A 27,622-nucleotide genomic window follows, 5' to 3' on the forward strand; every position below is an offset into this window, starting at 1 on the left:
TCAGGACGCAGGTTTGAAAAAGCGCTCAGCAGCTTCAGCCCTGTTTATTAATATGATTAAGGGGTCCAGTCAGACAGTCCGCACTTGGTGGCAGAAGCTCTGGAAATCTCGGACAGGGCTTGGAGGCCATCATCACTTCTGGGGAAAATCTGAGGCCTCACGGTGGGGCGTCATCCCGAGCCAGGCTGGTCAAAGAGCCCCGCTGGCGGAGCTCATCGCCACCGCCCGCTGTGCCAGGAAGACTTTATTCTGCGCTTCCTGGGGTAAAGAGAGGTGGAGGTGAGACATACCTTCTCTCCCCCGTGTCACTTTCCGTGTCCCCGAGGAGCCCCTTCCAGGGCTGGCCTGACTCACCGCCTTTATCTGGCGTTTGAGCTCAGAGATGAGGCGTCCATAAGAATGAGCCAGGGCCACGGTATACGCCATCAGGATGCTAGGGGAGACAGAAATGGAAGCCTCTCCAGAAAAGCTCTTAGGTTATCTTCAACCTGTGTCTCCTTAAAAACCAGCGACTGGCCCGTATGAGCCAGGCTCTGGGTTTAATCCCTAGCAACACACGCGTGCGCACCACGCAATACGACCTATATATTTAGGCAGAGTGCAGTGGTGAACGCCTGTCATTCCAGCTACTCGGGAGGCTGGAATAAAAGGGCTGGGGATCGGGGAATGTGCCTCAGTTGTACAGTGCCCCTGGGTTCAATCCCCAGTGCTGGGGAGGATGGGGGGAAGGACCTCAAGACCCTTTCCTCCTTCAGATTCAGAAATCCAGTCTTCTAGACCCTCCTTTTCCTTAGGAGTAAGCACTCCAGACCCCCAGCCCTCCTCTCAGGCCCAGGAGAGCAAGACCCTATCCCACTCCTCTCAAGACCCAGGAATCCAGTCCCCAGCCCCAACTCCTCCGTAGGACCAAGCAATCCAGGCCCCCAACCCACCTCCCTCAGACTCAGTTCATGCACCAGTCCCTTCTCTCTAGGATATCTCAAGGACACAGGTAATGGGACCCCAGATCACACACATTCAAACTCATATCCTGAAGTCTGTGTCCCCTCACCTGGAGATCAGCAGGAGAGGCACAGCAAAAGCCTGGGTCCCCAGGAAGAAGAGAAAATTCTGGGCCGTCTGAGGGAGACTGTCAATGGATTCAGGGATCTGGGCCCAGATGGATGACTTCCCCCGGAATGGGCCGCACACTTTAGAAGGTGGGATCCTGGAGGCAGAGACAGGCTGGGCTCAAGTAGGACCAAAATCAGAACCCTGAGTGAGGGCAGAGGAAGGGAGGCAGGAGCCTCTCACACTCACTGGAATATGCTGTAAAGCACAGGAACAGCAGAGATGGCCAGACCCAGGAGAAGGACCAGAGGGAAAAAGAAATTCACAGTGGAGGCCCGAAAGGTGCGGGAGGCTGGTGAGCAGGTGGAGAAGAGGGTGACCTGGCAGAGGAAGGTGTGGAAAAGGGGATCTGAGACCCAAGAGTCCCGCACCTCTCCTTTTTTCCGACCCTTTAGTCCAGGGTCCAGGTTGTACCCAGGAACCTAAGCCCTAATGACTGAGACCTAGATGTTGGGATGCTCTGGATCCCTTCTTCTCCTGCCCTCCAGTGCTCTCTTTTCATGACCTAGTAGTCGGAGCACCCGGCATCCTTGTCCAGGTCCTAGGAGTCCAGGCCCCAGTACTGGTGGGCCGAGTCCTTCTCATTCCTCACCTTCTTCAGATAGAAAAGCAGCAGGAACTTGACCGTGTTGAGAAGGGGCAGTAAAGGGCTGAAAAAGCTCCCCACCCAGACCACCGTCTGAGCGTAGATAAGCCCCAGCACCTCGTCGGGCACCTGGAACTCTTGGGTCCCGGCCACACGACCCAGCATACCAGGACAGAAGCCACAGATTATCCTAAGGGGTGGGGCAGAGCGGGGCGGTGAGAGACGTGCCGGCCGCATTCCCCGCCTCCAAGGCCTCAATCACCAATGGGAAAGGAGCGTGGGGCGGGGCTTCTAGGCCACGCAGAGGCGGGGCCTGAACAGGTGCTGGGTCCGAGGGAAGAACCGCCCAACACGAGGCGGGCGGGGTCTGAGGGCCTCAGGACCCGGAGTTGGAAGGGCGGAGATGGGGTGGGGGAACGCGCGGGGCGAAGAGCGACTACTGCTCCGGAGAGGCGGAGCCGCGGTGAGCAGCAGGCTCTCACTTCCGAGGAAACTGGATGAGCAGCGTCAGCGCCAGGCCGCTCAGCAAATCAAAGATCAGGAGTTTGTACATCTCCTGGCCCATACGAGTCTCCCAGCACTGAAAAAGGAAAATAATAATAATAACAAAACAACTTGGCAAGAGGTTCAAGCATCCCTAATGTGTGAAAACGCATTCTACTGCCATGTATGACCAATTAGAACAACAACAACAAAAAAAATAAAAGAGTTTCAAGCATCCGAGGCTTCTTTCAAATAGCCAGCCTGGGAAGTGCTACCCATGCTTTCTGGGGGGTCCTCAGTTTTTTTTTCAAGCAGCTGCCCCTACCCAGCAGCCCAAGCTCCTGCCTCACAACCCAGGCGTCCGGACCCATTCACCCAGCTCCTTTCCCCCAGGGACCCAGGATTTAGGCTCCTCGTCGGCCCGCTTCCTGCCCCAGGAGCGCCACAAACGCTCCCACGGCCTCTCACCGGAAGTTCTTTGTAGTTGTAGCCACAGGTCTTGCAGTCCTCAGCCTGCGCGTCGCCCCCGCAAGTGATCTGATTCCAGAGAGAGAAGAGCAGCACCAGCAGGGATGCAAGGCGCAGAAACACAGTCCTGCAAGGGAACGGCGGAGGAAGATTTTTTCCCCGTTTCACAGATGAAGAAACTGAGGCAGTATGATCGGCATTTGAATCCAGAATCCCTGGACCCCGTCTTGTTTGCAGAACCAACAACCAGACTCGGACCGCTGCCCTCCACCACCCCCAGCCCACCCCAGGAGGCTGGAACCTGAGCAGGATAATAACGATCTGGCGGCTCCGAGTGTAGCCCTCCAGTGGGGCGATCCACTTGAACACAAACGGCAGCACGAAGTTGACCGCCGAGATGAAGATGGACGGAAGATAATTCACTCCAAGCTTTAGCAGTGGCGTCTGCTGCACAAGGGGCATCTCCTGGGGAGGAGGACAAACCAAACAAAGAGCCATGCCTAAGGTCCTCCCCCGGCCTCTTCTCGGCTCAGGACCCCTATGTCCGGGGTCCCAACAACTCCTCCGCCCCTGTGCTCCTAAGCTCTGAGGAATCCTAGGCCTCGGTTTCCTCCCACACCCCGCCATCCTTGGAAATGTAGCTTCCAGGTCCCTGGGACGCTCCTTCCCCAGGCCCCTCGGCACCTGCAGCTCCACGGTGTATCCTGTGGCCCAGTAGACGCCGTAAAAGGCCGCCCCCAGGAGCGCCAGCACCAGCAGGTTGAGCAGCGCCCGCACCAGCCACACCCTGGCTTGTTGGCCCAGCGTCCGCGCCGCAGCCTGGCGTCGGACCGCTGCTTCCTCCAGTTCCACCTAAGCGGAGAGAGTTCCCGTGGGCTCCATCTCTGCAGTTCTGGGGGCCGCTCAGAGCCCCTCCTCAAATTGAACTGATGCAGCCCTGGCCTACCCACCAGGGAACTCTTGTTGTCCCTGTGCCACCCGCTCCCGGACCCTACATCGGCCCACTGAGTTCTCTTGTCAGTGCCCCCTTAAGCTCCACCCCTCGGGGGCCCAGACCTTCTGCCTGTCCCCAGATTCCCGTCCCGAGCTCGGTTCTGCTCTGCCAAACCCCGCCCCCTCTGCCCAAGCCCGCCAGTCCACTTGGAAGCGAGGGGTTTCGAGGCCGGTCCTGGTCTGCTGCGTGCCTTTTCCAACACGGTTCAGACTCAGGCTTCCCTCGCGCGGCTCCTCAGCCCTGCCATACCCCAAGACCCCCTCCTTGGAGGAAAGCCAAGCGCAGGCTAGGCCCAGCGTCTTCTCAGCTCGGTCCCATCCGGTCCTTAAGCAGTCGTAGCCCCTGCCCCACCGCAAGCGCACCTGCAACTCATACAGAATGATGCGCTGGCGCAGCCGCACATGCTTGTCCCCGCGGAGGCCGAAGTCCCAGGCCGAAAACACCTGGTGGCTATAGCTGGTCAGAGCCCCGGATTCGGCCAGCAAGGTCTGCTTCAGCCCCAACACTGAGCTGAAGAGGAGACCAGGAGACTGGTTGTGAGAACAGCCGCGAGTGGGGGTCTCCGGGCAACCCTCTAGTGGGACACATACAGTCCTTGGAACGAAAGGCCAAGAGAGTCAGATAAACGTGGGTTACAGACAACCAAAAGTGACAGGAAGCCTATGAGAGCCAGCTTCAGAGGGCAGAGGAAGGGACCTGGGAAGGAGACAGGCCCAGAGAAGGGGGAGATAAAGACATGCAAGAGACAGAGGGCACGGAGGCCCAGGGAGGAGACAGAGAACCAGAAAGGGACAGAGACAGAACTGGGCAGAGGCCACATTCACCTTCACCTGGCTGGCCCCAGCCCCACCTTTCCCATGCACAATCAGGAAGGCTGTACCTCTGGGAATCCATTTTTTTTTTTTTTTTTTTTTTGGTACCAGGGATTGAACCCAGGGGTACTTAACCACAGTCTCACTTCCAGCCCTTTTTACATTTTGAGACAGAGTACTGCTAAATTGTTGGGGCTGGCTTTAAACATGTGATCCTCCTGCCTCAGCCTGCCAGTTCACTGGGACTACAGGTGTGCACTACCATGCTCAGTTCATTTTCTGTTTGGGAGCCGCTTGGGACTTTCTTTTTTATGCAAACAGTATGGTATTCTGCTGTTGCTATTGAAAACCCATTCGACAGCTTCTCCTTGCTCTTAAGATTTAGGCTTCTTCCTAGCATAACCAGCCAGTGTCCACCACCTCACCTACTTTTTGAAGCTCAAATCTTATCCATCCTCTTCCTCCTCCTCCTCCTCATACTGGCTTTCTATTTCCCAAGACACACCCAAACATCTTTCCCACCACAGGGCCTTTGCACTGCAGTGCCCTTTGCCTGGAATGCTGGAATCTTGGCTATTCGGCTGACTGGCTCCTTTTCTTTCCAGAGCCCAGCCACAGGTTCCACAATCAGAGAAGCCCTTGCTGACAACTACATCTAATAAGGGTCTCCTACCATTCTCTAATATAGGGGTTAGCAAACGACAGCCCCTGTGTCAAACCCCGCCCAACACCTGTTTTTGTAAATGCTGAAATAGTCACACCACTCATCTGCTCCTCACCCATGGCTGCCTTGTAAGCTACCATGGCAAAGATGAGCTGAGACTGAGACTAGTGAGCTCCGAACACGAAGATGCTCACTCCTGACTGACAGAGGTCTGTGGACACCATTCCATTTGGTTTCTATGTGGGGTCGCTCCCCGACTCATCAGCGACGTTTGCTCATTCGACACCTGTCCCACTGCTTATCTCCCCTGCCAGGCTGTGAACCGTGCAGGGGCTGGGGACCCTCTGGTGGCTCCCAGGCCTCGCCTCGGGCCCAGCTCATAGGAGACTCTCCTTTTTTTTTTTCAAGTCCTTGGTTTCCTTCTTGAACACATTCCTTTCCCTTGGGGGTCTCCCTGTCCTGCCTGAATGCCAGAGAGCCCCAAGCCCACACATGCAACTGCGTGCAACACTGCACCTAAAAGGCACTGGTGCTGGGGTGCGGCCCAGCCGGGGGTCACCTGGCAGGCACGAGGCCCTGAGGCCCATCCCCACCACCCCCAAAATATCAAAATAGGAGGCACTCAAAGTCCCTGGATCCGAAAGTGCATCTCAGATGCCCCCAGCCTGCTCCTTCCACAGCGTCTACCTCAGCCTTTGCCCTGCGGGGCGCGGGGTCAACAGGGAGACCTTCCGCACTTTGGTTTTCTACTGCACCCCTCTCCCCATCCAGAACCCTGTGGGCTCTGCCCTCAAAATATATCCAGCGCCTCCATTTACGCAAAGTGAAGACCAGGCCACGGAAGGGTGTGGTCTCAGGGAGCTGCCTGTCTCCTCCCTCCCGGTGCCGGTGCCGGGGACAGAGCCAGAGGCTCTCTACCACCACGCCACATCCCAGCCCTTTTTAGTAGGGCCTCACTAAGTTGCCGAATCTGGCCTTGAACTTTCGATCCTCCTGCCTCAGCCTCCTGAGCTGCTGGGACAGGTGTGAGCCACCAGACAGCTCCTGTTCTTTCTTCACACTTACCAAACCCAACCCCTCTTCTAGTGTGCTTGTCCAAACACATGCGGCATTTTTAAAGATTAGAACTGCATCCAAAGTGGACCCTTGGTCACCACCCTGCTTCTCCTCCAGGTCTGTCCACCATCGCTTGTCCCCTGCATTCTGGCAGTGACCTCCTGACCTCCTCCCTCTGCCCTGCTCCTCCCCTCACTCAGCCTTTCCTTCCCTCTCTTCTCCACAAGCCCATGGAGGGAGGGGCCCCTTCAAACCCCACCTCCGGTCAGATGGCCTTCTGCCCAAGGACCTGCCCTACGGCGCCCGCCCTGCTCTGGCACTTCCATCTTGCCCAGGGACCTGTGTGCCGAGACTCACTTCCCAACGTCATCCTTTCAACGTTGCCTTCTCAACAACACTTCCCTGACCACCAGCCGCCTGGCCCAGGCATCAGCAGCGGGATGTGCCCCGCCCCGGCCCTGCACCCCGTGCCAGTGACGCGCTCCTTGCCTCTTTCCCCAGGGGCACTCTCATCAGCACCACGGGGACGAGACTATTTTGTTCTTGTTTGTTTTTCTCGGTAACAAACCCCAAACATTTCAGACGATGCCGGGCACTAGTAGGTGGCCAATAAGTCTTGTCACATGGATGAACGAACCCACCCCTATTTGTTCCCTATATAGCTCTGCTTCTCACCAGAAAGCAGGCAACACACGCACTTATTTAACATCTTCCCTTCCCCCTTTGGACCCCAGGCTGCCGCAGGGAGGGGAGCCTGCCATCTTCTGTGCATCCCTAGCCTCTACGCACAAGAAGCATCTTAAACACTGACTTCAACTCAGAAAGGAACAGAGAGGAAGACCCAGGAGACTTGAGGAGGGCATCGACCACCACCGCTCATTCCCCTCCTGTCCAGCACGTCAGGAAGTGTGTGGCACTGACCGGTGCAGGATGAGCAGGAGGCAGATGAGGCCCACAGCAAAGACGGAGCACAGGTAGGTCACAGCCAGGTACTTGCGGGGTGGGTAGAACCCATAGAAGAGAGGGGACCATTCCAGGTAACCCTGTGAGGGTGGAGCAGGGGTCAAGCTGAGGCTGGCGGAGCAGGACCAGGAGCCAGGCAGCCAGGCTCCCGCGCAGGGCTGCAGGTGTAAGTTCTGCAACGTCAGTGCCGGGGGCAGGGTCTCAGGGGGCCCAGCACCCACCTCTCCAGAGAGCAGGTTGAAAAGCTGGGTGGGAAAGGAGACCAGCCCCTGGGTGTGGGGGCTATAGGAGCCGCAGGGCAAGGAGGTGTCTGGGCCAGGAGGGCCGGGGGGAGCCCCTTCCAACCAGGTGGGCAGCAGTGTCATGCAGGCCTGGACCACAGAAGCCAGCACGTTGAGCAGCAGCAGGAAGCGCAGCAGGGAGAAGTAGGACTCCGTGCCCCCACCAAACTGACCTGCAGGGGAGCAGAGGGGTCAGGTCCTTCCTGGTCAGCACCAGGCCTGTAGGTCCAGGCCCCATCCTCCTCCCTCAGACCCCAACACACCCCCGATCCTCTTCAGCGTCCAGGCCCAGGGCTGTAGGGTGCGCAAGCCTTCCTTCATCTTTTCCTTGGACCGAGGGAGCAGCCGGGCCCAGTGGGCAGCCCTCAGTCCAGGGCCATAGGCCACTTGTTCCCTGGCCTGGCTCTTTCTGGAAGGGAAAGAGTCAGAAAATCAAGGGCTTGGCAGCACAAACTGGGAACCACCCAAAGGTAGAAAGAACCTCATAAAATGAGGACAGGACGGTGGCATACTGGACTCAGTGTGAGGACTCCACACAAGAGAAAACCAATGGACTCAACCCGCACAGAAGCAGAGACGCACAAAGGAGCGCGACGGCGGGGCTCCTGAGGATGGGTGTGCGCCTGTGGAGCCACAGGGGAGGACAACAGCCGGCTGTCCAGCAGGGCGCCACCTCCCGAGAGGGAGGCGTGCTGGGGAGAGCGAGGCCCGCACCTGTGTGCCCTCCTGGCCTGCATGGGCCACGGCAATTCCCGGGAAGGGCGAGGGTCCGGCAGCTCCATTTGGCTGGGTTCTACAAAGGCCTGGATGCTCCTTTCTCCATCTTCATCCTCCTCTTGCAGGGTCCCCCAAGGTGGCATCCCAGGGCCACGATACCGAAGGGTAGCAGCACTGGGGAGCTCGTTTAGCACAGAGGCCAAGGACTGGCCTGTGCAGGGGAGCAGAAGGCTGGGAAGGCATAGGGCTCCAGCCCAGCCTCCTCCCTCAGACCCGGGGCTCCAGCCAGCCTCCTCCCTCGGACCCGGGGTTCCAGGCCCAGCCTCCTCCCTCGGACCCGGGGCTCCAGCCCAGCCTCCTCCCTCGGACCCGGGGTTCCAGGCCCAGCCTCCTCCCTCGGACCCGGGGCTCCAGCCCAGCCTCCTCCCTCGGACCCGGGGTTCCAGGCCCAGCCTCCTCCCTCGGACCCGGGGTTCCGGGCCAAGGCTCCTCCCTCAGACCCAGGGTCTAGGCCCTAGTCTCTTCTCCCTAAGGACCCAGGCTCCTCCTACCCTTGGGCACAGTTCAGGTTTCAACTTCCTTTTCCTTTATTTAGGAGCTTGGGAACTTGTCCCCTCCTGTACCTGAGACTGCAAGAGCCTGGGTCTCCAAACTCCTCCTCAGACCAAGGGGTGAAAGTCTCCAGTCACTCCCCTCCCCACCCTCAAAACCAGGAACCCAGCCCCCCACCCCACCCGACTCCAAGGCTGGATGGACCTGAACTCCCCAAGCTCTCCCACCTCTCCTGGCTTTCTGGGGGGCTGACTGCTCCCCAGAGGAGCCCCAGGTGTCAGGGTCCCAGGTCCGGTTTCCTTCCATGGCGCTAAGCCTGCAGTGTTTCCTTCTCTACAGGCTCCCTGGGCGGGGACTGCCCCAGGTAAGGGAGGGCCCTGGGGCAGGGCCACACCTGACCACCAGGTGGCCAGGAGGGACTACAGTGCAGTTCCCACAAATTCTCAAGGCCACCGCTCTAAGGTCTGCCGGGAAATGAAGTCCCAGCAGCTTCTGGAGCCCGCCAGCCTGGCCACTGGGAGGCAGGCCCTGGTGTTTCCTGCTGGCACATGGTGGCCCAAGTGTCTCAGGGGTTTACTGCCCACAGATACTCTCACGAACAGATGCCTGTGCCACACTTTATTAGGAAAGATTTACACACTCTGACCTGTCACAGGCCAAGGGATGACAATGGGGTGGCGGTGGGCTGGGCCCTGAGGTGGCAGCTGCAAGAGCAGAGTCGCTGGCAGGCCACCTGCGCCTCAGCCCCCACAGGAAATGGAAGGCCGCGTTCCCATGCACCCTGAAGTACTGCTCTGATGAGACACGCGAGGACCCCAGACCCAGGAAGAGGCTTCCCCGTCCCAGATCCTGACCCTGAAGCCCCTGCCCCCACACCAAGGATCAGGAGGGAATCTGCCCAAGCAGCCACGTGGCCACTCGCCTGGCCCTGGCATCCTGGGGAAGCGAGGCTCTGAACACCGGCAGGCTGGAGCAGTGAGGACAGGAGTTGCTTCTGGACAGGACCCTGGTTTCAAGGGAGTGGCCTGCTGCAGGCACAGGGCCAAGCGCCAGGGGCAGGTGCATCCCCAGCTCTGCTTCAGTGGGAGGCAGGGTGGCTAGCTGGGAAGCACAATCCTCTCCAGGCCGCCAGCCTCCAGGGGCTCTGGCAGGAGACAACAGCCTGGTTCAAGGAATTCCCAGGCAGAAGCCTGGCGGCCGGACGGCACCGCACTGGGGGTGCCTGGCTGCCTATTCTTCCCGAAGCTTCTCTGGGGCAAGGCCAGCAGCCTGGGGTGCTGTCTTTCGCCGGCTGGGGCTGCCCCCACCCAGAGCTAGCCCCAGCCCCAAGCAGGCCAGGGCCACGAAGTGAATGCAGAAGTAGATGGAAGACCAGTACCGAAGCGTGTCACCCATGGACAGGAGCACGAACCCCATGCACATGTAGTCGTAGGCGCGCATCTTCAGGAACCAGTGCACCCAGTCCCAGGCCTGCTGGCCCCCAGGACTGAGCCGCCACCTCAGGGCCGACTCCAGACAACCCTCTGCAGCCAGGCACAGCGGGATGGTCAGGAAGCTCAGGTAGTAGCCAGGATGCAGGCCATGCCAGTAGGCGCTCAGCAGCATGGTCCAGGCGCTCCTGGGGAACCAGGCCGGGAATCAGGACCCTGGCGTCCACACCCTCAGTCCCCACAGGACCCAGGGGTCCAGACCCCAAGCCTCCTCCCTCAGACCTGGGGGTTCTCGTCCTGAGCTCCTGAAGGCAGAGGAGGCTATGGATTCTATCTCCGTCAGGAATCCTGAGGCCCCACCAGCCTCACCCAGACCCCAGCGACCTAAGCATGCTGCTGCCCTTTGACATCCTTCCTCCCTCAGAGCCAAGGAGTCCCATCCCTTGGCCAGGCACTGCTCTCAGCGAGCTGGTCCCTGGCCTGGCTTCAGCACCACCTGGGGACCTGCTGATTCTTGCCCCATTCCACCCCGTTGCAGAAACCCGGGCATAAGGCCCAGAAGACACCGCCAGCGGGGGAGGCCTCAGATGGTCCTGGTGCCCCTGAATGCCTGAGGGCCACAGTCCAGCCCGAGACCCAGCAGTCCCTGGCCTGCTTGGGAGGTCTGTTCCTCTCCAGAGGAGAAGGTCCCGAGCCTTCTTTCCTCTTTTAGAGAACTTGGAAGGCCATGGTCTCTGCCCTTCTCAGTAAACCAGGAGTCCAGCTCCTCCTTCCTCCAGGAAGCCAGGATTTCAGAAGCCTGTCCCTCCTCCCTCAGGACCCAGCAGTCTTCACTCCTGATCTTCTAGGACCGAGAAATGGGAGACTTGCCCCTTTTTGCTTTAGGGACTCGGGGGCTTAACTGGTGACCCATGAGGACTCAGATCTCCAGGTCCCCTCCTCCTTGGCAGACCCGAGGGTGCCCCTGGCTGTGTAAGAGAGACACACAGATGTGCCAAGTGTGCACAGGGGGGAACCCAGGGCCTCACGTATGCTAGGCACGTGCTGCACCACTGAGCCACACCCCAGCCCTGGAAACTGGTGAACTCTCCCTGTGCCACAGAGAGCAGTCATCCATCCCCACGTCACCCTCCAAATCCAGTTCCATCAGTGGTTTGCCACACCTGTGACCCCAGGAGGGTCTCTCCTGCCTGTGGGCTTGTCCCTCTGGCACACCTAGATGTTTAAGGTAAAGACCACCTCGTGACAGAAGAGCAGTCTGCCATAAGGCATGGGGACGTGAGCTCACAGAAGGCTGTGTCCCGTGTGCTGTGGTGTTCAGAGGCGTCCCTGGTCCACCCCCAGACACCAGGCCTGCCTCCGCCCCAGGCTCTACCCCCAGCAACACCTGCAACGCCCCTGCACACACTGCCACAGCCCTGGGCGCTGTGACGCAACCACCCCCACGGAGAACCCCTGAAGGCAGAGGCTGCCCTGTGCTCTGGGCCAGACCCCAGCCCTCAGCCCTGGGCCTTGAAGCATCACCTGCAGCTGACCACACTCAAGTGTCTGCTTCTAACACTGACCCTTCCCTTAAGTGCCAGTCACATGACTGACTGCCTATCCAATGACCCCCTGCTGAACATCTGAGTCACCTCAAGGTCAATGACACCAGACCAAGTCTTGTTACCTGATCCCACCCCCTCCTGAAACTTCTCCCCGTAGCGTGCGCCCCTTCTGGACCCTCAAGCACCCAAACTCACAACCTGGGAATCAGGGTTCCGTTCTCCTCATGCCCGACAGGCGGTATGCCCAAGACTAGACTACCATCTGCTTCTGGGTCACTGTGCCCCACGGAAGATTCCAGCTTCCCCATTAGCCCCACCTGGACAGCCCAAGGGTCTCCAGATCAGCCTCCTTGCATCCCCTCCTGCTCCCTCTCCTGTTGAGGCCAGAGTGGAACTCTCCGTTTACTTTTTTTGCTGGGAATCAAACCAGGGCCTCCTGCGCATGCCAGGCACGGAATGGTCTTTAAATCCCACGTCTGGTCATGCCCAGGCAGGTGCCCTCAAGAAGGCTCTCATCAGAGTGTGCAGCATGGTGCCCGGGCAGGCTGAGTAAGACTTGGGACGGACGTTCCCTAGTACCTCTGAGCCTGCCTCCTCACCTTCAGACGGTAATAAGACCTCTCTGATGACTGCAGAGATACCATGCCTGGCAGTCTCAGGAGGCATGGGGAGAGGCCTGGGGACATAGCTCAGGGGCAGGGTGCTTGCCTGTCATGCAGAGGGCTTGGGGTTCCATCCCAGCACAAGAAACATCGGAACGAAAAACAGCGGCAGCTCTTAGAGCCAGCACCACGTGAGGCCGCAGGTGAGGCCCTTTCACACCGCACCCCACCTGGCGGCTCGGCCTAGGAGGAAGTTAACAGGTGCCCCCCCCCCCCAACAGCTTAGGACGCCGAGGCCAAGTGCCCCCTCGAGTTTCCTCAGTAACCTGCAGAGGCACAATCTGGCCCCCGAGTCTGCAGGGCCCACGCCATTGCTGCTCTACAGTGAGGAGGACCCCAGGCCCTGGAAACAACAGCCCCGTGAGCCTCGGGGCAGGGGCTGCCTGGGAGGCATCCTGCGCTGGCCCTGGTGCTGGGTAGGGCTCCTCACCTCAGGACGTAGGAGCGGGCAGGCGCACTCTTGTAGATATACTGTGCCAGCCACCACTGCACTGTCATGTTCCAGTACCGCATGCCATCCCGCACCCGCACGCAGAAGTCCGTGCTGTAGCAGTCGATGTTGCGGATGGTCTCAAAATCGTACTCCAGGGAAGCCGCCTTCTCCGGACTGGGGGTGGAGGATGAGGGTGGGGATAGACATGCAGCTCAGCCAGGCCCCTCCCGAGGCCTGCTCCTGTCCCAGCCCCAGACGCTAAGGAGGGGATTCTGCACCGGCGACAGCCCTCTGGCCATCAGACTTGCTAGGACCACAGGGGAGGACAGCCCAGAGGGAGCCTTCGAGAGAGCAGGGTGGGTGGACAGGGCAGCATTCACCAATAGCAGGGGTCTCTTGGTAGCCAAGGAGGCCTACCACAGCCACCAAAAGCCTGAGCCTCAAGTCCTTCAGCAATCACTCAGTACATTCAGAAAAGCTTCCAAATACGATCCTTCCTGGTGTGGGGCAGTGTGGTTGCTAGGGAAGAGTCTAAAAGGCAGTTTGGGGTTGCTAGGGAGACATTCTAGGCCCTGTGACTCTCAGATTCCTGTTGCTAGGGAAAAGGCATTCCTTAGCAACAAGGCCCAGGCTGTTTAGAAAAGCTTCCAAAGACGGACTTTCTTCCTGGTCCCTGTGATTGTTCCAGAAGTGACACCTCCAGAAATACAGTGGCTTCCAGGTCATTGGCACCATTTGAACCCTCGATGACAGCAACTGAGCCATGCTTTAGAAGCGGGGCCTGGTAGACCTGGAAAAGCCCTGCTTCCTGCCTGTGCTGGGGGGACCTTCCTTCTCTATCAGCTGCGGTCTGCAGTGGTTACCAGGGCAATGGCAGTAAATGCACACGGTGGCGGGGGCAGAACAGGATGGCCGCTTGTCACTACTGGGGGCTGGTGGCTCATAATTTACAGCAAAGGGCTGCTGCTTAGCCCCAGCCCCAGGAAGGGTGACCATGGATTCCAAGAGCAGAGGGTCAGCCCATTCCCAGTAGCCAGGGTGCCACTTCCCTTGGGGGCAGCACTTCCTTGGCAAGTTTCTGCCTTCATGACTCACCTAGCAATGGTGGTGCTGGGGACAGGGGCAGCATCACTAGCAACAGGGCCAACCCAGAGTTACAGGGCCGGGGCTCAGCTGGCTTGCGGCAGGAGGAAGGCCCGGAGGTTGTTGGGAATGGTATGCCCTCAGGACCGTACAGTCACGGGTGGCAACTAGAACTGCTACATGGTGACATCCCGTGGGGAGGTGACGGCGCCGTGTAACACAGGGCAGTTTGGGTGGCAGGTTCTGGAGCCACAAAGAGCAAGACTTCTGGCACAAAGGGGCTAACAACAGTCCTAGGGAGCCAGCTTCCCTAGCAACAGCAGGTGACCCACCCCTACCAAAGGATGGCATCCTTGAGAGGAGGGACAGTACAGTTCTTGGGGGTGACATGTCCCAGGCAACATAGGGACACATGTGGTTGCTAAGATAGCATCTTCCTTCTCCTAGCAACGGAGGGCAATTCACCATAGTGACGGGTGGCAAGCACTTGCGACAAGGGGCGGTCCACGGGTACCAGGAACACCGGTTCCCTACTGACAGGGAAGGCAGCCGGGATGCCGGGGTGACACACCTACACACAGGTAGTGGCCCTGCCCCTGCTCCCCACTCTCCTCCCTGCTAGGGGCAGGGCCAGCCCTTGGTGGTGGGGCCTGCTGGGTCTTGGGAAGCCTCCCTCCCGCCGCCTGACCTGCTGGGGGGTGGGCATTGGAGGGTGGGGCCGCCCCCGGCCCGGGCTTTGGCAGCCACGGGGTAAGCCCCGAAGCCCGCGGCAATGCAGCCGCACTCCGCGGCAATCCAGGCCACGTAGAAGCGCATGCGGAAGGCGAAGAAGACGGGGATCATGTAGAAGAGGCGGGCCGGCAGCGGGCGGGCGTAGAAGGCGTCCTCTCGCACGGCCTCCAGCGGGAAGACATGGGAAGACAGCAGGAAGAGCAGGCCAAAGAGCGGGGCCGGCCAGGCGCGGCGCAGCAGTGGCCGCAGGCTGGGCACGGCCTCCGGGAAGGGCTGCTCCAGCCAGTCCAGGTAGGTGCGGTAGCGGAAGAACGGGCCTGTGGAGGTGGGGAGGGCAGCGTCAGACGCTCCTGCTGTGTGCAGCTGGGGAGGGGGCAGAGCTCAAGTCTGGAGCAGGGAGACAGGGCCAGAGATGGGGACAGGTAGGAGAGATGGAGGACCAGGGACCCAGAGAAAGAAAGAGGGACAATTAGAGAGGAACAAAGATCCTGGGAAGGAGACAGAAGGGGGCAGGACTCGGAGTTGGGGTGATCTCCTTATCAATGAGTCATAGAAGGTAAAGCAGTGGCCAGAAAAACAGGGGCGGCAGGGGCTCCCCGGGCATGGCAGGCAGTGAGGACGTGGTTTTCTCGGAGCTCTAGGAGACCGCTGTAGGCCCCTCCAACAGACGAGGGCCAGATGAACAGTCCACAAGCTCCCTCTGGCTGCGGAGTGGCTGCGTGTGGAAAGGGGCAGTACAGGGAAACTGGAACAGTGCGGCTCTTCAGATGTGACAGTGGGCAGCCTAGGGAGCAGCAGCGGGACTAACAGAAGGGGCAGGTGTGGAAAACCTTGCATGTTCACAGAAGACCACGTGTTATGATTCCATTTATAAGAAATGTCCAGAACAGGCACATCTACAGAGACAGAGGTCAGTTAGTGGCATGCGGAGATGGATGGATGGAGGGATGACTAAAGGTGTCTTTTTGAGGAGGAAACTGTTCTGCAAATAACCACACCGTGGTGACAGTGCACAACTCTGCGGCTGCACCAAGAGCCAGCGAGTTGTGCACTTCAAGCAGGTGAACCTGCAAACAGCTCACCAAACCCTCAACCAGGAAAACGTTTTTGAGAAAAACTTTCTGAAACTGAAAATGGACCCTACACTCTGAATACGTGTCATCTGGGCGCAGGAACCCAGGTGTGCATATCTGTAAGACCAACTGATCAGGGACTGAGGCAGGAGAAAGGCAAGTTTGATGCCATCCCAGGCAATTTAGCAAAACACGCTCTCAAAAGAAACACGAGGTTTGCACAGGCCTAACTCCTCGACCTGTATTAGCTCATAAGCTAAAGGAGAAAAGTAAGGGATTACTCAGGCTCAGAAGCATCATTAAACTCTGGGTGGAGAGAGCAAGAGAGGGTGACCGAAGTGGACAGGCAACATGTGGAGTAAGCCCACTCACCTGTCATGATTCCCACATAGCAATAGCTGTAGCTGAGCGTCTCCATCAAGGAGGGCACATCGGGCAGAAGCCCCAGGGTGGGCCCCTTGCTGAAGCCTGAGGCCATTTCCTTCCTCTGGGCCAGGTGTAGGTCCTGGACCTCACTGGCCAGACTCACCAGCTGGGGGAAGAGGGTAAGCAGGTGGGTCAGCTCCATTTCCCTTAAGCCACCACTCTCAGCAGCAAGGCAGGCTGGGAGGGTACAGCTGGGCTGCAGCCCCACTCCATGGGCAGCTCTGGGCATGAGTGGTGGGAAACGCCTCCCGCTGGCAGTGTTCCCCGGGGCTCCGTCCTAGGCCTTCCTCTTCCTTCTCTGGGGTCAAGTTCCATCAGACCCACTTCAGATACTGTCCACATGTTAATGACACCCAACTTCAACCCCAGCCTGGACCTCTCCAGGAATCTGCCTATCGCCATTTACATATGGATGTCTCCCAGGCACCTCAAATTCAACACCTCCCAAGTGGATCACGCTATTACCTGATTCCCACACTGGGTCTTCTAGTCTCCACCCTCAAGAAAGCTGACAACATCCACTTACTTGCCCAGGATGGAACACTCCCTTGCTTCTAGACTAAATCCCTGAACTCTTCAGTCTGTTCCCTTTCTGCCTCCACTGCAGGCCTGAGGACATTCTACCTGCCTCTCCAGATCTCCCTAACCAGTCCAGCCAGAGCCCATGTCAAAACTACAGCTACAGGTGTGCTTTCCAGCTTCCTGCTGGATTTAGTGCAGTCAGCCCTGGCAGATGGAGAAAGGCAGCAGAGTGAAGCCAGGGCTTTTCCTTCCCAGGAGGTCACAGCCTGCATGGATAACTTCAGGGGTCGACGGCCCTACACAACCGCCTTTCCTTCCGGGTTCCATGACCTGTTTATCCCCTTTTGGGGATCAGGACTGGTGACAGTGCACTGTGCCTGGCCCAGGGCCTCTATGCTGTTCTTTCCGTCCTACCCACAATCCTGCAAATAAATACCCCTCAAATCATCCTCAAAGTGGCACCTGTAGGACTCTGACCCATCTACCAACAGCCTACCGCTTACACAAGCTGCCACCACTGGTCACCTGAACTTCGACAAGGGGACCCTTTCTCATCCCACCTTGAACTATCCACTTCGGTTCTCTTCTCAGAATCCAGGGTGAATATTTAAATACATAAAACTGGTCACATGCCCTCTCCTGGCAACAAACCAAAGACTCTCCTAGTAGATCTTGGTCTCCTATAGGAAAAAGTTCAAATGGTTCCACGGGTCAAGATGCCCACCACCCTGGCCTTGGTCTGACCCTGGCTGTGCAGTCCCCTGTGCATTCTGGAAAGAAGATGAGGCTGGCACAGTCTGTGGCTCTCAGCCTGCTCCCTTCCACATGCTGTGGTCCCTACACATCCTGACACGCTCTTCCTCTAATTCTTCTCTCAGCTGACTCCTGCCTATCCCTGAGCTCAGGATGAGGACGAATGCTGGAGAGACCCATCTCAATCTGGCAAGACTGTTCTGCTCACTCATGGAAGCCCATCGCACAGTAGGACCTCAGGATTTCACAGGCCTGAGGCAGGGCCTGGCAGTCTGCCTCCATCCACTTGCCCATGTGGTTAAGAGTCAGAATGGCCTTCCCAGTCTTGTGCCCTTGGCCAGGTACCTCCTCCCCAGAGCTGGATTCCCTCCTTTGCAACATGGCTTGCCACAGACACTCAAGGAGAGCATGCTGGCAAAGCACACTGGACAGGCTCGCTCCAAGTGCCAAACTGCTCCTCCTGCTATTGCACTTGGGCCATTTCCTTACTTCAGAACAGTGGAGAAGTGAAGAACTGCTAGAGGACATGTGAAAGGGAACCCTATCCCCACAGAGAGGTGAAGTTCTACTCGCGGGATTTGGGTGAAATAACTCCCCCCACCAATCCCCAACAGGCATGGGTGGGAGGAGGAGGTGAAGCAGGGGAGATTCAATGGCCCATGAGGAAGCTGAAGGGAGAATAAGCTCCAAGTCTGACCTTCAATGTCAACAGCAGCTGAACGGCATTGGTGAAGGGCGTGGGAGTGGGCAGGCCCAGCAGGCTGAGGGCTCGGAAGAACAGGAGATAGGAGAAGGTCCAGGCGAGTGCCAGGGCATGGCAGGAGCTGGAGCAAGGAGAGGTCAGTTGTGGGCAGGGACCTGGGCCTCTGTCTTCCTCTTCCCAGAGTCTAGCCACAAATCCTCCCCCACCTCTCCCTACTGGGACAGAAAAGGGGAGGGCAGGGAGAGGGCTGGAGAATGGGAGGCAGGGATGGAAGAGGCAGCACATGGAACTGCACAGCCACAAAGAACGAAAAGGGGCTGACAGAAGCTGCAGGGTGAAGACCTTCAGGTCTCCAGTTCTTTCTTCATCGTCAGGATCCAGAGCTCAAGATGCAGGGGGGCTATGCACTGACCATGAGTGGTGGCATGGCCAGCTATATCGTGGACATAAAGGACTAGGCCAAACACACAGAGACAAGGTGCAGAACAAGGCAGAAAGGAAAAAGACAGATAAGACAAGCAACAGAGAAAAGAGATAAAGAGGAGGCATCCAGAGCTGGAGGCAGAAGCTGAGAAAGACTCAAAGAGGAAACAAGTTGCTTCCTCCATACCCCCACTCTCCCTCCCCAGGGTTCTCACCAGGGCTGGGCCTGAATGAGGGCCCAGGTCCCAAGGATGGTGATCAGAGAATGCAAAGTGTGGGGACCACAAGTGAATAAGGTGAGTCCCAGGCCCACAGCTGCTGCCCCCCATCTCTTCAGCCCAGGCCCTGCAGAGAAAAAGAACAGCATAAGCCTGGAACCTTCCAGGGGGTCCCCCTCCCAACCCCCCTTACTTTCCACTGGGGAGGGAACCTGACTCACCAGCTTTCTTAAAAAGGAAGCCGATGGGGATGGAGATAAGAAGAACTACCAGATATGTCCACTCTTCGGGTGACATGATCTGGGGGAGGGATAGAGGGCAGGCGCTTGTGGTGAGAACCCAGGCCTTCAGCTCTTCTTAGAGGATCCAGGAAACCAGACCTGTGCCCACTTCTTCTCCTAGGACCCAGGAATCCAGCCCCCACCCCTGTCCTTGGCAGAAATCAAATCCTATTCCCCACTTGCATTTAAGATCCAGACATAAAGACACCCCTCCTCTGACAACTCAGAAACAGCTCCCCTTCCATACCTTTCCTATTTCAGAGCCCGGACATGCAGACCTCCCATCCCCTCTTCCGTGGAGGACCCGGGAACCCTCTAGACCGCCTTCCAGACCCCCAGCTGCTCGCTCTTCGAGAATCCAGGCACCCCAACCTCCCCGCCCTACCCTTCGATAGCACCCGGAGAAGCCCGGGCCTCCAACCCCCACCCCTTCGGAACTCGGACCTCTCTTCCACCCCCCGAGAGCAGACCCTGCGGGTCTTCGGGCCCGGTTCGCAGCCCTAGCCTAGCGCGGCGCAGCCCAGCGCTGGTCCTAGGCGTGCGGGCTGAGCTACAGGCGGTTACGCCACCGCGCCCGGCCGCACTCCAGCGCGGTTCCCGCACCTCACCAAGAGCCAGACCGCAGCGCCCCCGCCCGGTCTCCCCAGTCTAGCCCACCTGAAAGGCCCGCGGGGCTGGAGGAGACCAAGCAGTCCCAGCCCGCGTCCGCCGCCACGCCTCCCAGCACAGCACGCCCCCGCGCCGCCTGCTCCAGCGGGGGCCGGCCGGGCCTCACGGTCGGGGCCCGGGACGCGGCGGCAGTCGGGGCGCTGGATAGGCTGGGTAGAGAGGGAACTGGGAGCACAGGCCAGAAGCAGCCGACAGGACGAATCTGCTAGACCCGAGCGCCGAGCACCAGTACGTGAGCCGGCAGCAGCACAAGCTCGGAGAGAGGAGGGCTGGGAGCTTAGAGCCGGGAGGAGCCAGCACGGCGCCAGGAGGGCGGGGTCAGGAGCTCAAAGTTCCGGAGGAGGCGGGGCCTCCGCTTCGGATTTCTTCGGGTGCAGCAGGGAGCTTGAGCCCACTGTTTGGAGGCGGGTCCACAGGCTTCGGCTTACTTCGGAAATAGTCAAGTACTTAAGTCACTGTTGAACGTAGGCGGGCCACAAGTGCGACCGGATGTGGGCGGGGCTACAAACCCGCTTACTTCGGAAATAGTCGAGGCAAATGCTCTGCTCGCAGGTGGGCGGGGCCACATACTTCCGCATATTTTGGAAATGGTCGAATACTTAAGGTTCGCATGCAGACGGGGTACCAGCCTTAGTTTACTTGGAAATAATAGGTATAAGAAACCTTGGTTTAATTATAGGCGGAGCCAACAGCTTCCCGCAGAATCGAGCCTCGTGTGCGGGGAGAAAGGCGGGGCCATAGAGTGAAAGAGGAGACTTGCTTCACTTAGAAAGGGGCGGGGCGAAAGCGACGTGAAGGGGGCAAGACCTGGAGGACGGGTGCCTAGGGGGCGGAGCCGGAGTAAAGGAGCGCAAGATCTTATCTTGGGAACCAATGCGGCAGAAGGAGGCACGTTGCGGGGGGCGGGACCAAAGTGCTACGCGGGGAGGGGCGGGGCTATAGTCCTGACTGGGGCGGGCCTCAGGCTTCCCGCTCCGCTGACGTGGCGGGATGACAAAAGTGACGCCGGGGGTCGGCATGTTCGGGGCTGAAGGAAACCGTGCGCGGAGCACTACGTAGGGGCTAGCTCCCTTCGACCGAGTTGGTGTTCACGCGCCGACTGGTTCTGTCGGAGGACAGTGGAACACTCTTAAAAGGAAGCAAGACGCTGAGCGCTCTCAAGTGGGGTAGGCCCGCCCAGCGGAGCCAGCGGCGGGCGCGCAGGGGGCGGGGCCTCTGGCTGCAGCGTACGGCCGTAGGGCGGGAACTCCCAGCACGGGGGCGCGCGGGCGGCTGGGGGGTGGAGCCACAGGCTGTGGGATTGACCGGAGCCGAAGAGGCCCGAACGCGGAGCGCCCTGCGTCCCGGCCGGGGCGGGGCTGCGGGGTCGGTCCAGCTGAGAACACTCGGATGCCGAACGCCCTGCGTTGGGGACGGGGAGGGGTTCCATCGCGTGAAAGTCGGATTCGGAGCCGGAAGGCCGCACAGCCGGCCCTGGGGGGCTCGGGCGGGGAGGGGCCGAGGTCCTAGCGTCGGGGCGAAGGCGTGGCCTGCTCGCTCCCCGCCGCCCCGCGGCTCCGAGAGCCGACGCGCGCCCTCGCGGGGGATGCCTGCCGTGCGAGGGGACGTGGCGCCGCGCTTGCCGTTTTCCTTCTGAGGCGCGAGGACGCGATGGCCGTGCGGGTGCCAGCCGCGAGCCGCAGGGCCGGGTGGAGCCCCGGCCGCTGAACGCGGGGCCTGTCCTGGCGGCGCGGCCGGGGGCTGGCGGGTCCCGAGCCGGGGGGCTTCTCCCGGAGCCGGGTTGCGGGTGCGGCGGCGGCCCCGCGCGGCCGGCCGCTGACCGCTGCTCCGCTCGCAGGAGGATGCTGGTGGTGGAGGTGGAGAACGGCCGGTCGCTGGTGTGGGGGGCCGAGGCGGTGCAGGCGCTGCGGGAGCGCCTGGGAGTGGGGGGCCGCACCGTGGGCGCCCTGCCCCGCGGGCCCCGTCAGAACTCGCGCCTGGGCCTCCCGCTGCTGCTCATGCCCGAGGAGGCGCGGCTCCTGGCGGAGATCGGCGCCGTGACCCTGGTCAGCGCCCCGCGCCCCGACCCCAGCCACCACGGCCTGGTGAGTGCTGGGGCGAGCCCAGGTGGGAGGGCCCGGTTGTCCCTTCGGGAAAGACGCGGTGGGGCGGCTGTAGGAGGCCGGAGTCGCGTCTTGGGTGCCAGCTCCGTTTACTTCTCAGGCTCTGGCATCGTTCAAACGCCAGCAGGAGAAGAGCTTCCAGGAGCAAAGTGCATTGGCAACCGAGGCCCGTGAGACCCGGCGTCAGGAGCTCCTGGAGAAGATCACGGAGGGCCAGGCTGCCAAGAAGCAGAAGCTGGAACAGAATCCAGGGTCCTGCGAGAGTCCGGAGGCCAGCGGGAGCCACGTTGCTGAAGGGAATGAGACTGGTGATAGCCAGGCTTCTGGGGACCAGAAGGAAGCAGGTAGGGTAGGGTTCTGAGTCCAGAGACCAGGGAAGGGAGGAGACAGCTTTGGGGAATTTTGGCTGGTTCTCTCTGGGAGGGGGAAGGTTTTGCCTTTGGATTCACCAAACTTCTGTGTACCTCCCCAGTGTCCTCCTCTCCCCAACCAGGGCTTTCTGATGGGGTGGGCCTCCTGCCCAGATCTGCCCTGCTGGTCCAGCTGGCCACTGCCAGGCCTCGACCTGTTAAGGCTAAACCTCTGGACTGGCGTGTCCAGTCCAAAGACTGGCCCCATGCTGGCCGTCCTGCTCACGAGCTGCGCTACAGGATCTACAGAGACTTGTGGGAGCGAGGTTTCTTCCTCAGTGCTGCTGGCAAGTTCGGGGGTGACTTCCTGGTCTATCCTGGTGAGTTTGGGTTGGGAGCTCTGATTGCTTACTTTTCTTCACTATCTCAGCGTGTCTGCATTTTTCCTTTTGGTCTCACCTTGTCCTAGCCTCTGAAACACAGAGAAGGACAGGAAGCCCTTGGGAGTTCCCATGCTTGTGTGGAGAAAGTTTAGTAACTTATTAAGTATTTCCTGTAATCCAGAGGAGTCACTCAGAAATATGCATAAAACACATAAGAATATTCATTGCAAGATTCTTCATGGTATTGAAGAATTGAAAAACAGCCCCCTAATATAATAGTTAAACATAGGTGGTTGTCAGAGGAACATAACATCAGTTATCAGAGATTGATGTAGATCAGTGTACACTTAGGACCAAAAGGGAAAAAAAGAACAGGTTGTAGAAAATGTATAATAAATTGTCTATCATACAAATCACTTAAATAGCTGTGGCGCTGGCTGGGTGCTGTGGCATGTACCTTCCATGTAATTCCAGCTCCTGGGAGGAGGAGGTAGGAGAAGCATTTGAGCTCAGGAACTCGAAGCCAGCCTGGGCAGCATGATAATCCATCTCAAAATAAAGAAGCCACTTTGGGATACAATAACTTAAATCAATTAATTACCTAATTCCACATTTTAGGGTTTTTTTTTTTTTATCATATGTTTTTGGTGTTGGGAATCAAACCCAGGATTTCATGCTTGTTAAGCGAGTGCTCTACCTCTCAGCTGTATTCCCAGCTTCTTGATCCCATTTTTTAAACTGAACCACGGGCTTAACTGTTAGTCAATAGGCGAGTATTTCTAAAACAATAAATAATCAGTACATCAGGTAAGCAGCATATCCTCATCTCTAAGTGATCTGTTTGAGGTTTGAATCCATTCCATGTTTATAAGCTTGTTTCTAAATGTTTTTGAAGTTAAAAGATGCTAAGCCTCCAGGAAAACAGTTTGGGGGTTAACTTCTCAAGCATTTTGATGCTCCTTTCTCAGCTGGTTAAGGTACCATGACAACCAGAAGTGCCTGGCTTCTGTCTAGGTTCCTGTTGAAACCAGCTGCCCACCTGGGCTTGTTTTAGAGATGCAAGGCCAGTCCCCTTGGATGAGGAACGGCCTTCTCCTGTGGATTTGTGGTACCCATCATGTGCTCTTCTGTGCAGTGCCCCCTTCAGGCTCCTCTGCTTCTTTTTCAGAATCCCTTCATCTAGGGGAACTATAGCCTGAGGTCACATTTGTCACTAAAGTTTTTTTGTTAGCAGTTTGTGACACTGGGGATTGAACCCAGGTCTTACACATGCTAGGCTAGTGTTCTGCCACTGAGCTGCATCACCAGCTCCTTTTTAAAAACTATTTGAGATAGGATCTTGCTAAATTGCCCAGGCTGGCCTTGAACTTGTAGCCCTCCTGCCACAACCTCCCAAATAGCTGGATGACAGTATAGCCACCAGCCCCCTCACTCAGATACAGCCATGCTGCTGCTGTTACTCTGGCAGAATTGCACATTTGGAATGTAGTACACTAACCTGAAATTCTTATTCTCTAGCTCTTGGGAAAATTTTGTTACCTCTTATGCCTTTGCATGTGTGTGTGTTAACTGGAGATTGAACCCGGTGTGCTGTACCACTGAGTTATAACCACAGCCCTTTTTATTTTTATTTTATGCTATTTATTTACTGCTTCATCTTACTGTAAAATCCTTCAGCTGGTTGGAGTCACTTCTCAGAAATTGTTGGCATGATTTCTTCTTGAGTTTCTCACAGCTTTGACCGACTGTGTTCCTGGTTCTTAGGCCACACCATGACATATTCAGTTATTGGTTTTTCACTAAGATGATGCTGTACATAGTGTGATAACTTGCTCCTCTCCTTTTCTCCCCTCAGTGTTATCAGTGACCATTTTCCACATTGATTGTCACTGAGCAGGGATGTGGGGTACTGGGGATTGAACCAGGGCTTCTCACTGAGTTATATTCCCAGCCTGTTTTTGTTGTTGTTTTTGTTTTTCATTTTGAGGAACTTGGACTTTTATTTGTGGGATTCAGACTTACTATGACCTCCCTTGCCTTAACCTCCCAATAGCTGGGATTACAGGCTTGAACCCATGCCTGGCTAAAGTTTTTGTTTGTATATTTTTAATTGTAAGATTGTCAATAGTTGCTTTTAATGTTCAAATGTCAAGGCACTGGAAGGCACGAATATATTTTACAGTTAAATATGTGGCACCATATTTGCTTAAATAGAAATCATGTATTTCTTCAATACCTGTTTGAAAAAAAAATTATTCCTTTAGAAACAGAACTACATATTAACTGTTACTCTACTTTTCCTTCACATCATCCCTCATGTTCACCAAGTTTCCACCTAGTGTTTGGATAGCGTTTACCCTCACTTGCTGCATAAAGTGAACCTCGGTCACATTAGAAAGGCAGGACATAATTCATTCCAGATTCTTTTTTTTTTTTTTTTTTTCCTTTGGGCGGTGCTGGGCATTGAACCCAGGGCCTAGTGCTTGCAAGGCAAGCACTCTACCAACTGAGCTATCTCCCTAGCCCCATTCCAAATTCTTCACTGCTCCTCAAAGTTCCATGGCTGCTTCATGTGTCGGTGGTAGGGAGCGGCAGGAGTGAGGTGGTATGAAATTACCCGCGTGGAATGCTCACAGTTCTTTTACTGATCATCTTGGTAAGTGTGTTTCAGTGCCACTATACTTACACGATAAAATGTTTAGAAGTGGAACAGTTGGATCCAAGGGTATATGTTTATGTTTTAGTGAGTGCTGACATGATCCCATGTCTGTGTTCCAGTGTGTTCTCAACCCTCTGCCACTGGGAATTGCTGCATCCCTCTCTCCCTCCTGCAGGTGACCCGCTCCGTTTCCATGCTCACTACATTGCCCAGTGCTGGGCCCCTGATGACCCCATCCCACTCCAGGACCTGGTTTCTGCCGGCCGCCTTGGAACCAGCGTCAGAAAGACCCTACTGCTGTGTTCTCCATACCATAATGGTATGGTGGCCTACACCTCCCTGCAGTGGGCCAGTCTGCAGTGAGCACGAGACCCAGGGGTGTGGCTGAGTAACAGGAACCTCCTGGATGTCCCCGGGCTCATCTCCGCATGGAGGCTCGTGCCCTCCTACCTCTCTCTACAGTTAGTCTCTGACCCCAGGTTTTGAACATTATATCCTTTTTAGGTTCTTCCTGTTTCAAGGCACTTTTTGGCTGTGTCAGTTTGTAGTTATCTATGTCCGAACTGTGAGCTTCTTGAGAGTGGGCCTGTGTTGGTGGGTCTGTTTTCTACAGGGCTTAGACCCCAGCAGGTCTCAGTAAACTTGTTGAATAAGAGTCAAGTTTGTGATGTGCATTCTTACTGGTGTGGGTGCCTTCACCTATGAGTACAGATGGGAGAAAGGAGGGAAATGACTTGCCCTGGGCTGCAGGGCTGGTGTTCATCTGGTTTTTCTGTTTTCTCAGCACTCAGCTTCCTTTTGTAAAGATTTCTACAAACATTCCAGATGCATACAGAAGTTACAAATAAAAATGTAGTGATGTACTGTGAAGAAGGAATGCCAGGCATGGTGGCACTCGCCTGTAATCCCAGCAGCTTGGGAGGCTGAGGCAGCAGGATCACAAGTTCAAAGCCAGCCTCAGCAAAAACGAAGCACTAAGCAACTCAGTACGACCCTGTCTCTAAATAAAATACAAATAGAGCTGGGGATGTGGCTCACTGGTCAAGTGACCCTGAGTTCAATCCCTGGTACCTCCCCCCCCAAAAAAGCCAAAACAAAACAAATGTACACATGGAATATTACAATAGGGGAAAACGAAATGGCTCATATGTCTGATAGGTGGAGTAGTTCTATAAATTACAGTACATGAAGCTGGTATGGTGGTGCATGCCTGTTATCCCAGTGACTTGGGAGGCTAAGGCAGGAGGATTACAAGTTTGAGGCCAGCATCAGCAAGTTAGCAATACCCTGTCCAAAATTTTAAAAGGACTGGGGATGGTAGCTGAATAGCAAAGCACCCTGGGCTCAACTCCCAGTGCAAAAAAATTACATGAGGTGAAATTTCACACAGAATGGAAGCTTAAGGGGAGAGCTGAGCTGGGGCGTGGCCCAAGGAGGGAACAGGGCAGTCTGGAGGCAGGAGGGACAAGACTGGAGTATGGTGAAATATGATGGACCAGGAACAGAGAGAAGGGACAGTAAGTGACAGCAGAAGATAGATGGGAAGTTTTACTCCTGGACTATGGGTCAAGTGACAGACTCTCCTAAGCAGAGAACCATGGGCTGGGGTGTGGCTAGGTGGTACAGCACTATCTTAGCCTATTGGACCTCCAGCACTGCAGAAAGAAGAGAACCCAGAGAAAAGCAAGTTTTAGGGACAGATTAAGAATGTGTTTTGCAATGTGGCTAGTCCAGAAGTATGTAGGCACTGAGGTTCAGGTTGAGAAGACAACTGGTGATGAGCATAAAGATGATGCATATGGTATTCGTGCACACCTCAGTATTGACTGCTGACCTGTGCTACACAGATCTAGGGAAGATGGGGTCCCTGCTCTCGTATGACTTTTGTTTCAGTGCCACTTAATAAACCGTGAATAAAACTGAACAAGGCACCAGTGTGTTGGCACACACCTGTAATCCCAGTGACTTGGGAGACTGAGGCAGGAGGATCACAAGTTCAAAGCCAGCCTCAGTAATTTAGCAGACACTAAGCAACTTGGTGAGAGAGACCCCGTCTCAAAATAAAATATAAAAAGGGCTGGGGATGTGGCTCAGTGGTTAAGTGCCCCTGGGTTCAATCCCTGGTACCATTTAAAAAAAAAAAAAAAAAAAAACCTGAACAGGGCAGCGATAGAATGTAAAGGTGATGATAGTAAGGGTAAGGATGACACTACCCTGTGTGCTCTCTGCTAGACTGGACTGTAAGCACCTGCACAGATCACATCATCTGTTCCTCACAATATGCCTGGAAGACAGCTTCGTTCCCCTTTGTGCAGAGGGAGTGGAGGCAGTCAGGGAGGGAGTGTGAGCAGGCACTGCAGCTAGCAAGTGGTGCTTGGAGAACTGGAAGCCAGGCATCTGGATGGAATAGGATGATGTGCTAGAGAAAGGGGCAAGGGAGACTGCGTTGAGGAGGTGCACCAGTCACCATGCAGAGCGGTGGGCTGC

The 27,622-nt window shown here is 56.9% G+C and overlaps 3 protein-coding genes across 10 annotated transcripts; 1 reads left to right on the forward strand and 2 right to left on the reverse strand.

Annotated features, from left to right (window-relative positions):
- Positions 1-25: 25 nt before the first annotated feature.
- On the reverse strand, positions 26-9,126 carry TMC4 (transmembrane channel like 4). Of its 4 annotated transcripts, none has more exons than XM_079118168.1 (15): positions 8,914-9,123; positions 8,132-8,345; positions 7,681-7,826; positions 7,358-7,590; positions 7,095-7,216; positions 4,004-4,151; positions 3,332-3,499; positions 2,949-3,112; positions 2,648-2,774; positions 2,179-2,276; positions 1,703-1,886; positions 1,300-1,430; positions 1,052-1,207; positions 355-433; positions 26-258 (listed from the first exon to the last, which is right to left on the reverse strand). In XM_079118168.1, the coding sequence occupies exons 1-15, from the start codon at positions 8,990-8,992 to the stop codon at positions 190-192; spliced, it is 2,118 nt and encodes a 705-aa protein (XP_078974294.1). In that variant the 5' UTR covers positions 8,993-9,123; the 3' UTR covers positions 26-189. The 4 variants fall into 4 exon arrangements, 3 of the variants coding, with proteins under 3 accessions (XP_078974294.1, XP_078974295.1, XP_078974296.1); XM_079118169.1 differs by having other exon boundaries at positions 8,132-8,365; positions 8,914-9,056; XR_013760336.1 differs by having other exon boundaries at positions 214-258; positions 1,052-1,224; positions 8,914-9,126.
- A 163-nt stretch (positions 9,127-9,289) lies between these two features.
- Positions 9,290-19,966, reverse strand: MBOAT7 (membrane bound acylglycerophosphatidylinositol O-acyltransferase MBOAT7). Of its 2 annotated transcripts, none has more exons than XM_079118185.1 (8): positions 19,630-19,966; positions 18,913-18,991; positions 18,689-18,818; positions 18,045-18,171; positions 16,019-16,178; positions 14,530-14,890; positions 12,756-12,932; positions 9,290-10,304 (listed from the first exon to the last, which is right to left on the reverse strand). In XM_079118185.1, exons 2-8 carry the CDS (start codon positions 18,986-18,988, stop codon positions 9,917-9,919), a joined length of 1,419 nt encoding a protein of 472 aa, XP_078974311.1. In that variant the 5' UTR covers positions 18,989-18,991; positions 19,630-19,966; the 3' UTR covers positions 9,290-9,916. The 2 variants fall into 2 exon arrangements, with proteins under 2 accessions (XP_078974311.1, XP_078974312.1); XM_079118186.1 differs by lacking the exon at positions 19,630-19,966 and adding an exon at positions 19,220-19,242.
- Positions 19,967-20,593: 627 nt separating this feature from the next.
- On the forward strand, positions 20,594-25,790 carry TSEN34 (tRNA splicing endonuclease subunit 34). Of its 4 annotated transcripts, none has more exons than XM_079118226.1 (5): positions 20,594-20,696; positions 21,479-21,725; positions 21,844-22,087; positions 22,237-22,473; positions 25,311-25,790. In XM_079118226.1, exons 1-5 carry the CDS (start codon positions 20,632-20,634, stop codon positions 25,496-25,498), a joined length of 981 nt encoding a protein of 326 aa, XP_078974352.1. In that variant the 5' UTR covers positions 20,594-20,631; the 3' UTR covers positions 25,499-25,790. The 4 variants fall into 4 exon arrangements, with proteins under 4 accessions (XP_078974352.1, XP_078974353.1, XP_078974351.1 ...); XM_079118227.1 differs by having other exon boundaries at positions 20,595-20,807; positions 22,216-22,473; XM_079118225.1 differs by having other exon boundaries at positions 20,674-20,696; positions 22,216-22,473.
- The last annotated feature ends 1,832 nt before the right edge of the window (positions 25,791-27,622 follow it).

Source organism: Sciurus vulgaris, assembly GCF_902686455.1.
Source record: "Sciurus vulgaris genome assembly, chromosome: 17".
In the NCBI taxonomy this organism is placed as follows: Eukaryota; Metazoa; Chordata; class Mammalia; order Rodentia; family Sciuridae; genus Sciurus; species Sciurus vulgaris.